Source organism: Ambystoma mexicanum, chromosome 1q, assembly GCF_040938575.1.
Source record: "Ambystoma mexicanum isolate Mex_15411 chromosome 1q, UKY_AmexF1_1, whole genome shotgun sequence".
NCBI lineage: Eukaryota > Metazoa > Chordata > Amphibia > Caudata > Ambystomatidae > Ambystoma > Ambystoma mexicanum.
The window spans coordinates 278,964,049-278,980,759 of NC_090922.1; the positions used below are offsets into that span (position 1 = coordinate 278,964,049).

General features: G+C 50.3%; 1 protein-coding gene across 1 annotated transcript in view; it reads left to right on the forward strand.

The window, feature by feature from the left end:
* Positions 1 to 14,967: 14,967 nt before the first annotated feature.
* Positions 14,968 to 16,711, forward strand: part of CDH13 (cadherin 13) — a 2,842,668-nt gene continuing 2,840,924 nt past the window's right edge. The window contains exon 1 of the mRNA XM_069638658.1: positions 14,968 to 15,133. Within this exon, the coding sequence (XP_069494759.1) occupies positions 15,086 to 15,133 (48 nt within the window). The 5' untranslated portion in view covers positions 14,968 to 15,085. The remainder of the gene's footprint in view (positions 15,134 to 16,711) is intronic.

Here is a 16,711-nt window from a genome sequence, read left to right on the forward strand (position 1 = left end):
AAGACCCCCCTTCAATTATTGGTAGAGGTCCTGCCCCATATGTGGCCAGTATGCAACCTCTCTTAAGATTTCCAGTGTTGTGTGAAACTCCCTATGACCGGCGGTGGCCGCATCATGGGTGTGACTTAACATCAGGCTTCAGAATGAGGTAGGGACCAACCACTGATCATGGCCAGCTTGGGATTTCCTTACGAGCAAATCGTCTTGGATTCAGAACCTTTTTGGACATTTCATCAACACTCTTAGGTCCTCTTTCCCAATGTAATCGGTATCCGTCAGGGGAAAGTTCTCAGAGTCCTCAATGTGTTAGTAAAACTTACCAATTATTGGATCCCCCTTCTGAGCTGTAATCAAATCAGCGTCAGGGGTCTCCTTACTCCATTGTGCAGTTGAAAGATCATTGTGAGCATTGGTCTGGGACCTAGTGATGGCTGAGACCTGAATTTCCCCCAACAGGGACTCTATTTCTATTAGATCGCCTTGGATAGCCACGGTTTTGGCCAGCTGATCAGCTAAGTCATTTTCAGTTTTGTCTGGTCCCTCTACTTTGGAATGACCCTTGATCTTTTTCCAGTAGATGGTCATCCCATTCAATGTGACCAGATCATCAATATTTTGGATTAACTTCCCATGTTTCAATGGTTTGTTATTAGCACATAACATGCCTCTGGTTTTCCAATTAACCAGGTGCTCCACGAACCCGTTCCATACATAATCCAAATCTGTGTTTATGACCAGTTCGTAGAGTTGATGTTGGACAGCAGTGAGGATGGCCTGATGCACAGCCATCAATTCTTCCACCTGACTACTTCGGGACTAATTTTGTATCCAGCGGAGGGTTCTGGGGACTCATTCACCCATGCATTCCCTACGCCGGCCACCAGTTCTTTCTCCCCGTTGTTGTCAACATGGTACGAGCATCCATCCACATAGACAGTGGGAATTCCCTCACACTTGTCTTCTTCAAAGACTTTGTGTGGGGAATTAAGGTATGCCTCCATGTTGTCCTTGATTTTTAGACTTCCGTCCTCAAGACAGTTTTCTCTGGCACAATCATGCAAGTCAGCCAGACCTTGCGCGAGGGGACTCTTCTTGTTTTGGCCATATCTGACCTCTACAGGAAAGCCTTGCATTGACAGAATCCAGGAAGTAATTCGGGAATTACTCACATTTCCGGCCCGGATTCTGTCACTTTGGAGATATTGCAGAGGCTGGTGTGGAGTCTCCACTATGATGCATTCCCCCTGGATAAACGGGCGGTAATTCTTCAATGCCCACACTGTTGCCAGGAGTGCCTTCTCACAATCGTTGAATCTTTCCTCCACAGAGGATAAAGTTTTGCTCGCATAGGAGATTACTTTATTGACTTTGTCATGCTTTTGGTACAATACTGCCGTCAAGCACTTATTAGAGAACCCTGTCCCCAGGAAGAACTCCTTGTTTCTGACAGGGTAAGCTAGGGAAGGCGCTTGTGAGAGGCTTCTTTTGAGTTGTCTTACTGCCTCGGCTTGTTCTGGACCCCATTGCCACTTGACTCCCCCCTTCAGGAGATGAATCAGAGGTCTGGTGATCTCTGCGTAGCCTTCAATGAACTTTCTGCTGTAATTAGTCAGTCCAAGGAAGCTCCTTAGTTCCCGCAGAGTGGTGGGGTCTTTCAGTTTCTGAAGTGCTTCCACTTTCTTTTCCTGGGGACAGAGACCCTGTGGAGTAATCTCATGCCATAAGAAATTAACACGGGTTCTACACCACTGTGCTTTCTGAAAGGAAAGTTTTGCACCGGCGGCCCTCAACTGTGTCAGAACATAATGGATCTCCGCTATGTGTTCCTCCACAGATGAACTTTTGATGAGGACATCATCTACATAAGCCAGGTTACCCCTCGCACCCAGGTCGGGCATGGCCTTATGTAGGAAAATGTTGAATTCATTGCCGGAGTTGAGGTATCCGAAGGGAGTCCGGGTCCATGTGTACTGCTGGCCCCCAAAGGTAAAAGCCAGATGGTATTGGTCCTCCCTACTGACAGGCACGGTCCAGTATCCATTGGTCAGGTCTATTGCTGTGAACACCCGTGACCCCTGAATCTGGGCCAGCCCTTGGTCAATGTAGGTCAGAGGCCATCGGGAAGTATGGACCCGTTTGTTGAGCTCCCTAAGGTCGGCACAGAGTCTCCACTAGCCGTTTGGCTTCAATATTCCCAGCACCGGATTATTGAAGGTGCTGTGTACTGGACGGATTATTCCCCGGGACTCAAGGTTCTTAATTATTTCAGCAAGGGACTCCATGGATGCGAGAGGCAAACGATATTGCTTCACAAACACTGGAGTCATTCCAGGGTCCGTGGGAATTGTTGTTGTGTGGATGTCGGTGCGATCACAGTCATATGAGTCTACCGCAAAGAGATCTTGGAAATCCAAGAAAACTTGTTTCAACTTTTGCTTCTGTTCTAGAGTCACACAGGCATCAGCTAGGTTGACTCTCTCTTCCACCATCTGCCTGAAGCCTGGAAAGACTTCTGGTTTGGCTATCTCAGCGGCCTCCTCCAGCTGGGTGGAGAAGTCCCTGGTCAGAGTGCTGATTTGGACTGGCGGCTTCAGGTGGAGAAGGCAGCCTTCATGGACCTGAAAAATCACCTCATCCCTCCTTAAGTCACAAGTCACATCTTCCTTACCATAAGGGCAGGAAGTGTACACCAGGAAGTTCCCCCCATGCCGGGTGAAAATCCTGTCTGGTGTTGTATTGTCCTCACTGTCACTTTCAAAACCGTCCTTGGGGATTGGTCCTAACAGTTCATTTCCTAAATCAATGGAGAAATGTCGGTCATTAACCGCCATTCCAATAATGGTGCCTGCGGCTAGAGTAATGCTCTTTAAGTCGCTGTTATCCACCTCTATTGGAATGGTGTCATGTTCTATGTTGACTAATGGTGTTGGGTTTACCCCCAACCCTTGCTGATGGAGAGAAGCATTTAGATGTATGTAAGCATCAGGGTTTTTCAATTTTTGTCCTCTTTTAACTTTCACTTCCAGGGAGAATTGTCGGGTCCTTTCTGGGATGGTGACTTCCTCTTTGATCTGAATTTCATCTGCATAAGGTAGCACTTGAGCTGACCTAAATGCTTTTTCTGGATCATCAAAGCCCATGGGATTATCCGCTAATCGGGACCAAGCTTTGAAGTTTATTAGGTCCAAACTAATGGCAAAGCGATTGAGAATGTCACTGCCTAAGTAAAAGGCGGCAGTGACGTCTCGCACGACCCAACAATTATGGACTATGCTCTTGTTGCCAATGGAGATTTTGAGCATACACCTGCTTGGCAGGAGATGTTTTGAATAGGGTGCTTCCAGGTCCATTTCCCATTTGTCTCTCAGTTTGAATGTGGGAATGGCTGGATCTTTTGGGAGTTGGCGAAACATGGCTTCGCTGATGAAGCTCTTACCGTTGTTGACACACACTCGGGCGAGAACAGAGTCCTTCCCCTCATTTAACTGAACAGGGATGAACAACTGATCTCCAATTTGCTGAATATCAGCCAGGCTCTGAGCTGATTTCACATCTTTCTGAACTATAGGGGTGGGAGTGTCTGATTGTGGATTGGTAAAGAATTTCAGAGTATTTCCTTCCAGTGTGGAACACCACCTTAAACTGGAAGGAAGGTTGATTTTCAGAAATAGTGAGGACTCCCCATCACCAGTCTGTTGTCCTACTGCTATTACTGTCACGTCTGGAATTTGGTTTTTCTGGAAGTGAAATTCTATTTGGTCAGATTTTTGCTCAACCATGTGGCAGGTGCCGTTTAAACTAACATGGTTGACACTCTGTTTTAATTTTATTGGTCGGCTAGTCTGGGTCCAGAGGACCCTGTTTACGCAATCTATTAGGGGTGACAACCTTCTCAGGAGGTCATTCCCTAGTAAACAAGGGGTGCCCTCTGGAGTCACTACTATGACCGGGTGTTTCACCTTGTGTCGCCCAATTTTTATGTCCAAATCTGCAGTCCCCTCGACTGGAATTTCCTTCCCGTCAAAGTTCTGCAGTTGTCCAGGAAGAGAGATGAGAGGAATACGGTAAATCTCCCCCCTTCCTGCATTTAGTTAATCAAAGGCCCTTTTGGACAGAAGGGTAGCTTGGGATCCAGTGTCCACCAGTGCTGAAATTGTACCCTGCCCCTCTACTTGTACCGGGGTATAATATCTTCCCTCCTTCTCCTCAAGAGGGCACAGATAATGCACATTTTTGGACAACTGGTGGGCTAACTTTCTGGTTTTGGACATTGCTAGCGAAGAGATTTGGGCAGAATTCTGTGAAGAGCCTGGGGAATCTGAAAGGAAAAGTTTGCAACTGGAGATCAGAGCCATTGTGGGTTCCCCTGGTTCCGGTTCTGGGCCGCCCCCCCCTTTTTGGAGGCAGTCACCAGGATTGGTTTGAACCAGGGGATTTTGGTATTGTGGGTTCTGGGATGAGATGATGGGCGGCGGTAGCTCAGTCTCCATATCTCCCCAGTCTGGATTGGAATACCATAGGACCCATTTTTCTTTGGGAGGAGTTCCCCCATCTCTAAAGGAGAAGATCCTTTTCCCAGGATCTTCTGAGGATCCCTCTCCCTCAAATTGGAAGATGTGTACCTCCTCCACAAAGTGGGTCTGTTTGGGTCCTTTGTTTCTCCTACCCCCCTCTGCTCCTTAGGAGGCAGGGTTTCAGGGGCAGGAGATTTTGTTTCTGGTTCCTGGTTTTACAGGGGCTGTTTACAAGTTGGGAAGGAAGCTTCCTCCAAGGTTTTACACCCCCCTTCCCCCTGTGCCTCCTCCCTGGGAACCGGTGGGTTATCGGGGTGCTGCCCCCGTCATTGTTCTGGAGCACCAGGTCCAGAGTTTGGGGCATTCTGGGTGGCATGCTCATCTGAGGGTTCTGTTGAGCCCTCAGTATGTTACCCAGATTCTGTGCCATATTTTGGACCTGGTGCTCTAACTGGGAAACCCGCTCAGGCTGATACAGGGCTCTATTTTCTCCCCCGGGCTGATCCCGGGAAGGGTAATACCCTGTGTTGGGAAGATTCGGGTACCCCTCCACCCTTGGCCTCCCCTCTCCTGGATTAGGTTGTCTGGGCTCAGGGAATTGGGGAAAGAAGGATGGATGATTTTGGGGCTGGAAATTGGGGGAATACCTGGGGAAAAGGTTCTGCCCAGGATTTAGAGAATGTCTACCCTCCTGTGGGAAGTTAGGAGGGAAGTTCCCTAGGTTAGGTGCTTGGCTGGATCCCCCCCTTGGGCTGGAGGAGTCCACACATAACCCAGCACGGGTCAGTTTCCCTTGTAGCGGGGACTTACATAATCAGGGGAGTGAGTGACCCCATTTGTGGGACTGCCTCCTTGGCTCCCTGTCTGTGACTGGCCCGAGGGCCTTCTGGGCTTGGCATTATTAGGTGCAGGTAGATTTTTAGGCCCCCCCATCTCCAAATCCAAAACGGGGTGACCTTTACCTCTGCCACGTTGGCAGCAGCAGGGGTGCTGTTGGTTTTGGGGTTTTTCTGCGCATTATTTTTATTTTCGATGGGCTTCTGCACCTCATAGATCCGGGTAGCCTGTTCAATGACCTAGTCTAAAGATCTTTTCTCATGAAAATCTCTCAGGAGCTGGGTCATTATGTATTTGGGTAAGGCATGGAAAAACGTATTGATAAATTCTCTGCTATCCGTGCGCACCCTTCTGGTGGTCTGTGCAAAAGCACGCTTTAATTCTTGCTCAAACTCTTGTGGGGCCTGATCCTCCCCACATTGCAAATTGTAGGCTGCCTTGCGAGCCTCTTGAGGATTTCTGTGCACAGAAAAATGTTTCAAGATGGCCACCCTGTATGTGGACCACCTTGAATGGTTTTGATCCTCCAGCCCTGCAAAGAAACTGGAGTATTCTGGTGAGAAGGTCCATTTGACGTACTGGATGCAGCTACTGCTGTCCTTCAAATGGAAAGTCTCCATCATTTGCTCATAGAGCTTCAAGTGTTCCCAAACAGAATACCTGGCGTTCTTATGATAAGGCGTGATGACACTCCTTATTGCCTTTATTTGTTTCAATGGGTCCTTAAGCAATGCCCTTTTTGCCTTATTGGCCTTTTTGGTAACCCTGGTCCATTCATCCTCTGACTCAGAAGCACTGCTCCCAGAGGTGCCCGTCTGATCTTCCAGGTTTTCCCGGATTCTGCGAGCCTGGGAATGGCTGGCAGAATGTGGGGACCTGGTCTCCTGTGTCCTGTAATGCTCAGAGGAGTCTTCAGATCCCTCCTTGCTGCCAGGATTTGATGGGTACCCCCCCCCACTGACCTAACTGGGCAGAGGTTTTCAGGATGCCCTTAATGGGCGTACTCTCCTGGGGTTCCCCACTAAATTACACTGTGCTTGGGTGCCCATACCCGGATGCCCGCCCATCCATTCCTGCGAGGTACTGGCCTATGAGTCCCGTGCTTCTAGCTGGATAGTAATCTGCCATCCCCTTGGCCCTGGGCTCATGTGCGCGAGGGGACATGGGGGTGGCAGAGTCCAGAGACTGGGAGAGATGAAGGCCTCTGGTACTAGGGCTCCTGAGGTTATGCTCAGGAGTTTCTCTTTCCCAGCGAACCTCATCTCTATCCGCCCCTGCTCCCTGTTGCAATGCAAGAGCCTGCGCTTTCAGTTCCTCAGTTAAGGCCTTACTAGACTCTATCAGTCTCTCCTGCATCGCTACCTGTTGCTGGAGCCTATCATTGTGCTGGCAGAGAGCCTCATTCTCTCTCTGTGCCTCCTGATTGGTCCTGGAGTACTGGGCCAGTCTTTGCTGCAGGAGGGTTACCTCCTGAGCGGTGTCCCTATTGGCCTGCTCCTTTCTTGCCAGAGCATCCTCCACCCTCCTGGTGTGCTCTAACAAGTTCTGGTGTTCTTTTTGGAGGTCACCCAGTCCCTGGAGGGCCAGGTGATTTTCTTCCATTTTCCTTTTTAAGTGGCAGACTTCCTGGCCTAAGGTATCCCTTTCGTGACTAAGAGCCTGCATCTGTGCCGCCAGGTCGTCCCTTTGCCTTTGGAAGGCACCAGCTTTCTGGCGCTCCTGGTCAAGCTCTGCCTGGGTATCCATGTCTTTCAAAATCAGTTTATTGCTCTCTGCCTTCTCCCTATCTAGGTGGCTTTGCAGGGTGACTACCTGCTCAGCACATGCCCTATTGAAGTCTAACTGTTGCTCCAGCTTTTTCTGGCTCTGCAGTAGGGAGTCCAAACCTTCTTGGTACTCCTTCTGCAAGGCCAGAAATCTGGTATCCTGGTCCTCCTTTTCTTGTTGCAGCACATCCATATCCTCCTTTATTTTAGTGATGTACTGTCTGCTGTCCTTTTCTGACTCCTGGCTCCTGAGCAGCCTCTGCTCAGAAGAGTCCAGATCAGATTGGGCCTTCTCTAACGCCATCTGTTGCCTATTTGCCAGATCTTGGCCTTCAGCATATTTATTCTGTATGGCTCCCATATATAGGTACAAATATGCCGCTATCCTGGCAATCTTATTATGTTCATCTTTGGCTTTAGGGGCCATATATAGTTCACTCAGGGCCACATGTAGGGGACCCTGATGAGTCCACTCACCTCTCACAAATAGCTTATGTAAGAAGTGCTCTCTGGCTATTTTGATGTCTACCAGTGTCGTCATTCTGGAATTTGAGTTTCTTCCTGACTTACAGAAGTTTGTATTTTATTTTTGCAAAACAGACCGTTTCCTTAGAGCGTTCCTTTGAGGAGTGCTTTACAGCGTAACACAGCGTGGTGATCCAACCGGATGTATGTCTCCTGTCAGTTAGCACACTGTATTAATCTGCACAAGTGATAGATCTAACCCAGAATCTCCAGCTACGAGCCACCACTTTGTTAAGCGGCTTCACTTCAACACTACAGCTAAGTCAATGCCTAGTCTGGGATGCTGAGGGAAACCCTTATTGATATACTTTTATATGTTCTGCCAGTGCATCTCTCCGTTGCAAGTCATGTGTCTTGTGGCATGCTTGCATGTGTGTTGTTGTTGCTGGGATGGTTTGCGTTGGTAGGATGCACATGTGCCTGACTTGTGGGGGGGTGTCCATCAGACAACTGGGTTGACACTGTGTGTTTTCATTTGCATTTACCTGTGCAGCATCACTGTGTGTTTGGCATCAGTGTGGTTGGGGTGGAGGGAGGTGGGCTCACTGTGGAGGAGTTCCATGGTCACATCAATAGCACGTTTGTTTGTCATTGCTGCGAAAACCCATGTCGTGCAGACAAGCGCACCAGCATGTGCAGTCACACACTGCCTTCTCACATTTGTCGCTCAACCTCTACCACTGGAATGCAATAGTGGGCCATGTTTGCTCTTCCAGAGTGGCTGCACTACTCTGCAGTCTCTTTGACTCATGCTCTCTCTGACTGTCCTACCATCACCATGCATGGCCCTGTTATATGATTGTTTCCTGACAGGTATTTTGCCACGCATCTCACCCAGGTCACTGATGCTCAGGCTGTGGCACACCTGTCCATTGTTTGTGTATCTTGCAACATCTGTTGGTAGGTTTGCTTCTGTCATGGGCACCCAGGCAGTTACTGTGCTTTGATGCCTTGGCAATGTACCATTGACAACATGCACATGGATTTTCTTTAATTTGTCACCTGTGTATGGGGGTGGCTGATTAATGCCTGGACGGGTATATGAGCAGATGCTGCACTCATGAATGAACGTCCGGTGCATCCAGGTGGTCGTATTTGCGAAGTACATGTTGGTGTTGCACTTCATGGTGCTGTCAAACCACATAAATTCAGGTGAGCTGTAGGCATGCATTGCACTGGTATTGTGGGCAACTGTCAGGGGGCTGCCTGGGGATGTGTCCACTATGGAGTGGGCTGCCTGTGTGGGGTGTCCAGTCTGGAGTGGGCTTACTGGGGGGTGTCACAGGTGAAGGGGACTGGGGCGGTTTCCAGTCTGCAGTGGGCTGCCTGTGGGGGGTGTCCATTCTGGAGGGCTGCCTGGTGGGGGTGCCCAGTCTGATGTGGGCTTCCTGAGGGGGTGTCACGGGTGAGAGTGGCTGGGGGGTGTCCATTCTGGAGTGGGCTGCCTGTGGGGGGTGGCCAGTCTGGAGTGGGCTGCCTGTGGGGGTGTCCAGACTGGAGTGGGCTGCCTGGGGGGGTCACAGATGAGGGGGATGGGGGTGGTCCCCAGTCTGGAGGGACCTGCCTTTGGAGGGTGTCCAGTCTGGGGTGTGCTGTTAAGAGGCTTCACTTCAACACTACAGCTAAGTCAATGCCTAGTCTGGGATGCTGAGGGAAACCCTTATTGATATATTTTTAGGTCCAGTTCATGTACTCTGGATGACAACCCTTATATAACACCCCTCTCTTAGAATCCCCCTGACCCCACTGAGCCAAGAAGTAGGTATGTTTTGCAAATTTAAAAGGTTTATTTGAGAAATATAACAATATATACCTATCATACTTTTATAATAAATTAATATTGGATATCACACTTAAAATATGACAGTGATCAACAATGGATAATATTCTACTGGTAAACTGATTTGGTTACTTAGAAGTTGTATAGAGGATGAGGTAGCTGAAATGCTTTATGGTTTCAAGGAAATGCAAGGTTAATAAATGCAGTACAGAAAATAAACTGATATGGTTTCACAAGAGATAATATGTTCACTTTTCCCCTAGTGGCAATTCACCCCCCCCCCTATATGCAATGCAAGGAGATGGAAGTAACACACACAGTCTTCAGGAATACAATCAAATACAATACGGAATTCAGCCCCCCCCCAGCAAGCTTAGACAACAGGTATGCTTTTTAAAACAACGGCAAGAGTGCTTTGTAATGTGGTGGCAAGTAAGTCAAAATTGCTTTTAATTCCCTATAGGAGGTTTAGGGTGAGTGGTAGACACTTTAAATCAGTTCAGGTCAGCCCTAAGAATGGTTCAGGGATGGTTATTAGGTTGCAAACGAATTTTAGCAGTTCAGGCAAAAGCAGCTATCTTTTTACAGATGATGAAATCAGGCCAAATCGCAAATCGCGGGAAAATTTTGCGAGGGTGTAAATCGTGATTGTGGTAAAAGTATATAAGGAGTACAAAGACGGTTTGTTCGAAAGCTTAGATTCTAAGCTTTCAGAGGAAAGTTAAATCTCGTTCCTACGACAAACGGTTCCAGAGATACGGAAGATTTAATAAAGGTAGATTTCCGGATTTAAAGTAAAACTCAAAATGACAGGCGACAGTTTGCAGCTTTAGAATGACAGATGACAACTCGCAGCTTTAGAATGACAGATGACAGGATTTCTAGGAGGCAGTTCTACTTAGGTTAAAATAGTTTGGGTTAGATTATTTTAACTAAGAGATTGGTTTTGCACAGTGAGTAGTCACACTATATTTTTGAAATAAGCGGTCAAGGTCTGGTCAGGTTGGACGGGACTTCCAGTGGGTGGTTCTGAAGTCCCGGCTATCTGGGTCAGCTCTGCTCTCTGGGTCTGTCAAGCACCGGTTCTGGTCTCTCTGGATCTCTGGTCTCTCTGGATCTCTGGTCTCTTTGGATCTCTGGTCTCTGGAGGTTGATGGATTTGAAGTCTGGAGTCTCCCGGCAAAGCGTCCCGCAAGAAATTTGAAAGTGAATGTCTCTATCTGTCCCAGCAGTCTCTTTTTATGTGTTTTGGAAGTGGGTGGGTCGGCTCATTCTGCATGCCCAACCCTCTCAACTTATCATTGGCCAATTCCTCCTCTCTCCCTTGATTTGGGGAAGGAAATGTGAGTCAGAGTGATGCTGTAGGTTCTATGGTCATAGGAACCTCCCCTTGTCAGATTGCACACAAATCTATTTCTGACCCAAACACATATTTATCTATGTACCATTTTTCTAATATTATAGGTCCAGTTAACATATTTTCTGTAGCACCAAACCATCCGATCCCTGTCTTTGTACGATGTCGTGTCCACTGATGACAGAATTCTCCCCTTTTCATCCAGATAACGACCTCTAAAACTTTCCAGATTTTACACAAATGTGCACCAGGGATATGGGTTACAGATGATAAAGTGTCAGATTTTTAACATGCATACATTTGGAGTAACAACCTTTTTTCTGCTACTATCCCCAGGAACATACCACAGGGTCCTAACACCTCTTAAAATGTGCACAGAAAAATCACAAGAATAATGATATTATTTATATAATTTTGACAGGTCCGTACTATGAATTATCCATCTTTTTAAAATTATGCCCTGGTCAAAAAGGGGTGTGGCTTCTCACATCACATGATGGAATAACTGGTTTATCCACTTCCCCCAAGCCCAGCTTGCTAGCAGAGGCACTGCCCCTCCCAATTTCCCCCAAGAGGAAGCCACTTTACAACCCCCCCCAATATAACATTTGCCTGAGCCCAGGACAGGGCTTTGTTCAACCTCCTGCAGGTGCCCCTCCCCTAATCTAATCAGAGAGGTGTCATCTCCTTTTGGTGGGGGCAGCAGGATGTAGCTAGGCCTGGGAAGAGTGGCTGAACAGGTTTCTCCTGTCAGGTGTAGTTGTCAGGCATAATTCAGCTAAATGTCACTTTAGTTCCCAGTTTAAATTAAACTTACAATTTTTACATATACATTAAATAATTACTTCCTTCAAGTCATTTCAGAATATAGTTTTACATTGTATCCACCTCTTAGCAAGTCTTTCCTTGGCCTGGTTTGGGTTCATCTGTTCAGTTTTACACAAAAGTCTGGTGGTTTTAAAATGCTGGCTTTCTGATAGTGGTGAGTACCGGTATTGCATCCATTTTTGAGTTGTCTTGAATTTGACAGGAGATTTTTGCTATTGTTTTTATGGGCATCCTTACATTTGAGTGGTTATGTGGAACCCCCCACAAGAAGGTTGAATCTTTAGAGTGGTCTTGTGCCCATGATTTCAGCAAATTTTTGACATCAGTAAAACGGATTTTTTGAACAAAGGTCTCCGTTATTAGCTATCTTGCAATGTTTGGAATGGACATTTAGAGCTTGCCCTCAAAGAAACAGAGGAGATTTAAAAGCGCTTTTGCTCTGACGGGTGCTGCTATTTTTCCTTTGGCACCACCTTTCACCCCTGGTGCTTTTGGTATGCGCACAACTGCACGGTTCTCCTGGACTCTGGGATGGAATGATGGGCGGCGACAGCTTATCCCCACATCTACCCAGTCTATTGATTCAGCATGGGTCAAAACCCTTCACAGTGCTGCCTGTGGAGGGTGTCCAGTCTGGGGTGTGCTGCCTGTGGGGGGGTGTCCAGTCTGGGGTGTGCTGCCTGTGGGGGGTGTCCAGTCTCGAGTGGGCTGCCTGAGGGTGTCACAGGTGAGGGGAGCTGGGGGTGGTATCCAGTCTGGAGTGGGCTACCTGTGGGGGGGTCCAGGCAGGAGTGGGCTTCCTGTGGGGGGTGTCCAGCATGTGGGCTGGCTGTGGGGGTTGTCCATTCTGGAGTGGGCTGCCTGAGGCGGGGTTACAGGTGAGAGGGGCTGGTGGCGGTGTCCAGTCTGGAGTGGGATTCCTGTGGGGGGTGTCACTGGTACGGGGGCCTGTGGGTGGTGTCCAGTCTGGAGTGTGCTGCCTGTGGGGGCGTCTAGTCTGGAGTGGGCTGCCTGGGGAGGTATCAATGGTGAGGGGGCTGGCGGGTGGTGTCCAGTTTGGAGTGGGCTGATTGTGGGAGGTGTTCCATCTGGAGTGGGCTGCCAGAGGGTGTCACAGTTGAGGGGCGCTGGGGGTTGTATCCAGTCTGGAGTGGGCTGCCTGTGGGGGGAGTCCAGGCAGGAGTGGGCTTCCTCTGGGGGGTGTCCAGCATGTGGGCTGGCTGTGGGGGTTGTCTATTCTGGAGTGGGCTGCCTGAGGTGGGGTTACAGTTGAGGGGGGCTGGGGGCGGTGTCCATTCTGGAGTGGGCTGCCTGTGGGGGATGCCCAATCTGGAGTGGGCTGCCTAGGGGGATGCCACAGGTGAGGAGGCCTGGGGGGGTGGTGTCCAGTCTGGAGCAGGCTGTCTGAGGGGGGTGTCCAGTCTAGAGGGTGCAGCCTGTGCTTGCAAGGGGCGTGCAATTTCACTGGGGTGCACTCTGGGCTTGGAAGGGAGAACCCGCATTTTCAATGGGGTACAGTCTGGCTTTTTTCAAAGAAACAGAGGAGATTTAAAAGCGCTTTTGCTCTGACGGGTGCTGCTATTTTTCCTTTGGCACCACCTTTCACCCCTGGTGCTTTTGGTATGCGCACAACTGCACGGTTCTCCTGGACTCTGGGATGGAATGATGGGCGGCGACAGCTTATCCCCACATCTGGAGTGGGATTCCTGTGGGGGGTGTCACTGGTGAGGGGCCCTGGGGGTGGTGTCCAGTCTGGAGTGGGCTGCCTGGGGGGTGTCGCTGGTGAGGTGGGCTGGTGGGTGGTGTCCATTCTGGAGTGGGCTGCCTGTGGGGGATGCCCAATCTGGAGTGGGCTGCCTAGGGGGATGCCACAGGTGAGGAGGCCTGGGGGGGTGGTGTCCAGTCTGGAGCAGGCTGTCTGAGGGGGGTGTCCAGTCTAGAGGGTGCAGCCTGTGCTTGCAAGGGGCGTGCAATTTCACTGGGGTGCACTCTGGGCTTGGAAGGGAGAACCCGCATTTTCAATGGGGTACAGTCTGGCTTTTTTCGCTGGGGTGCAATCTGGTTTTGCGAGGGAAGGTATGCGTTTTCGCTGGGGTGCATTCTGGGCTTGATAGGTGAGGCACGCGTTTTTCGCTTGGCTGCAGTCTGGCTTTGCGAGGGAGTGCTTGCGTTTTCACTGGGGTGCAGCCTGGGCTTGCAAGGTGAGGCATGTGACCTCAGTGGGGTGCAGCCTGGGCGAGCGAGGTGAGGCGCGCCTAACAGGGGTACTGGATGGTGGGTCAGGGGTGGCGCGGGGCTTGCCCTGTGTTTGCTTGTTTTTTGGTGTGCTTGGGGGCGTGTTGTGGGTGATCCTCGCGCAACTTGTTTGTACTTGCGTGACGGCTAGTATCTTTAAATCCAAAGAATTTGTGTGGCGCGCAAACATTTAATTGTGCCACGGCTTGCGCATGGTCCTTCTCGGCATACAGCCCATGCACCATTTCTGCACCCGATTCCATGAATCGGGCTCATAGTATGTTACTATCCTAATGTTTCAGGATCTTCTCAGAACGTCTTACGCCACTTCTAGTCTGTCTGAAATTGCATTCGTGCTTCTGAAACTTTGCCATTTGCTGCCATCTCAGAGTGTGTCTCTCTCCAGAATTCTCAGTGGCTACAAGGTCGGCAAATCTACAGTGGCCCGCCCTTTCATTTTCACAATCCAGCGCAGCACACCCACTGCAATGGTGAAACTGTAACCTCTGGCTGACTAAAGGCCCCTCAGAGGCTTGTCCTGGGTAGAACTCCGGAAGTGCAGAGAACAGCAAGTTCTTTCTCTTGGCTGAAGAATGAATACAAGCTATTCTCTCTGATTGATTTTTCCCGCAAAATACAATTGATCAGTCCGTATTGTGATTTGTGGGGCGAGGGGACACACGGAAATATAATCAGTATTTCTGTCGCGCCGCAATCTCCCGTCCGCAATCTCACCCCGGCTCCGGAACGACTGTGGCTGCGGCACCTTGCTGTCGTTTGCCCGTGATTTAGTGAAAGTGAAGCGCACCTTATTGGCATTTTAATAACGAGGCGGCTTTCCACCGGTGGTGCAGGCAGCAGGCGAATCCCCGAGCAATTCAGTTTAGAGAAAAGCGGAATACCAGTGGAATCCATAACGCGTGATTTGTTACCGTGCAACGAAGCTCGCGGTGCAATAAAGGAAAATGAGCGGCTTCTCGGCGGCGGTGTCCGCGGGAGGCAGGTGCCCGGCACGCGGGATGCAGGCCGGGGATGCTGTGTGAAGAAATGCGCCTCGCGACATCATTGGTTCCGGGGGAGCAGCCGCCGTCCAATGCTGTCTTGATGATGCCGCTGATCTATTTGGGAAGTGGGCTGGCTCTGGAGGCACGGCGTCTTCTCAAAGGCTGCTCCTCCGGCAGGGCATGCACAGTGCAGCACAGTGCCTGAACGCGCCAGCCTGCCCACCGTGCGAACCGCCAACATGGAGCACAGCCCTCTGCTCGCCCTCCTCTCCCTCCTGCTGCCCCAGGTAAGGCGTTCCCAGCTTTTGCCCTGGCTCCAGCCCCTTGCATTCCCCCCTCCCACCCCAATGCCTTTATGTGGATTTCTGGAATGGTTCGGAAAGGCAGGCTGTTTAGCTGCATCCGTGGGGAACCCCCTGCAAAGAAATGCAAGAGCGGAGTGTTGCAGCTGTGAAGGAGCGGATACACGCATGTTTCGGGGGCTCACGCCCACCTCCTTTCATGATATGGGTTAACTTTTAATGGCCAGTTGATACGGAAGGTGGCACCGGAGATTAGAAATCGAGATGCTGCTATTTAAGGACTGCTCCGTGTAGCGGCGCGGGCGGCCCTAGTGCTTAGAATGCAGCACTGCAGGCGCGCACACCCTCGCGCATCTGTGGCGGGGCGCGTGTGCCCTGGCTTTGCTCGGCGGACGGCTGAGCCCTGCCGTTCACGCGGTAGCTGGCCGGGACACTTGGCGCCTCGCTGACATGAAATAGACTCTGCTGTGAACATGGGAGTTGCCATTGGCTGGGCAGGCCGTCTTGGGCAAACTGTTACTTCAGCGGGCACGGACTTCATGCTCTCCGTTGCTTTTGAGTTTTTTTTGTTTGTTTTTTTGCGAATGTGCGCCCGTTGATCGTGGGTGTGCGGTTGTGCCCCACTCGTTTATTATTTGTATAACTCCCTGGTGTTTCTATATGTGTTGTGTATACCTGCTATTGATATGCAGCCTATGTAAGGGTCATGTATGGGCACAGGTGAAGGCGCCGCCTTCTCGAAAATCATGGCACTGAGGGGAAGGCGTGGGCAACCGAGTTCATCTTTACGCGTTCAACGTGTTACACCAGGGATCTTCTGTGCCTAAAATTAAAATGTGTGCTTGCCCACACGAGTGGTCATGCTAAAAGCGGGCCCTGACTCCGAGATGCTTGAAGTGGACCTGTGACCTGGAAGCAGGGGCGTGAGGGGTGGGAGAGGGCGGGTGGGAGACGGGGGGGCTTCGTAGACAATGGCCCTTCTTTCACGCTGTGATTTCTCTGCTCCTCCCTCCCCTCTGCTCTTGTTTCCATTTCCTCCTCTCTCCCACTCTCTCTCAACCCACTCTTTCTCGGGCTCCCGAGTTCCACTCGCTCTTCCCTGCCTCTCTCTCTCTCTCTGACACACACACACGCACACAGTTTTGTGTGTATGTGTCACTCACAGAGAGAGAGGGAGAGAGAGAGAGATAGAGAGGGGGAGTCAAAGAAGAGAGGGTGGAACTCGTGTGTGTGAGAGTGAGAGAGAGCAGAGTAGCACTCGGTGTATGTGTGTGTGTGAGAGAGAGGGGGAAAGAAGAGCGAGTGGAGCTCTGTGAGCGAGAGGCACAGAAGAGCGAGTGCAACTCGGTGTGTGAGAGAGGGCAGAGAAGAGCGAGTGGCTCTGGGTGCGTGTGTGAGATAGCGGCAAAGAAGAGCGAGTGCAACTTGGTGTGTATGTGTGTGCGTGAGAGGCAGGGAGTGGATGAGGAGAGCCAGCGCTCTACGAGCGGGCATACGGCACAGTTCTTTGCTCGTAGAGCGAGCGCTGGCCTGCAGAGTGTAATCACTCTGTGTCCAAAGGGA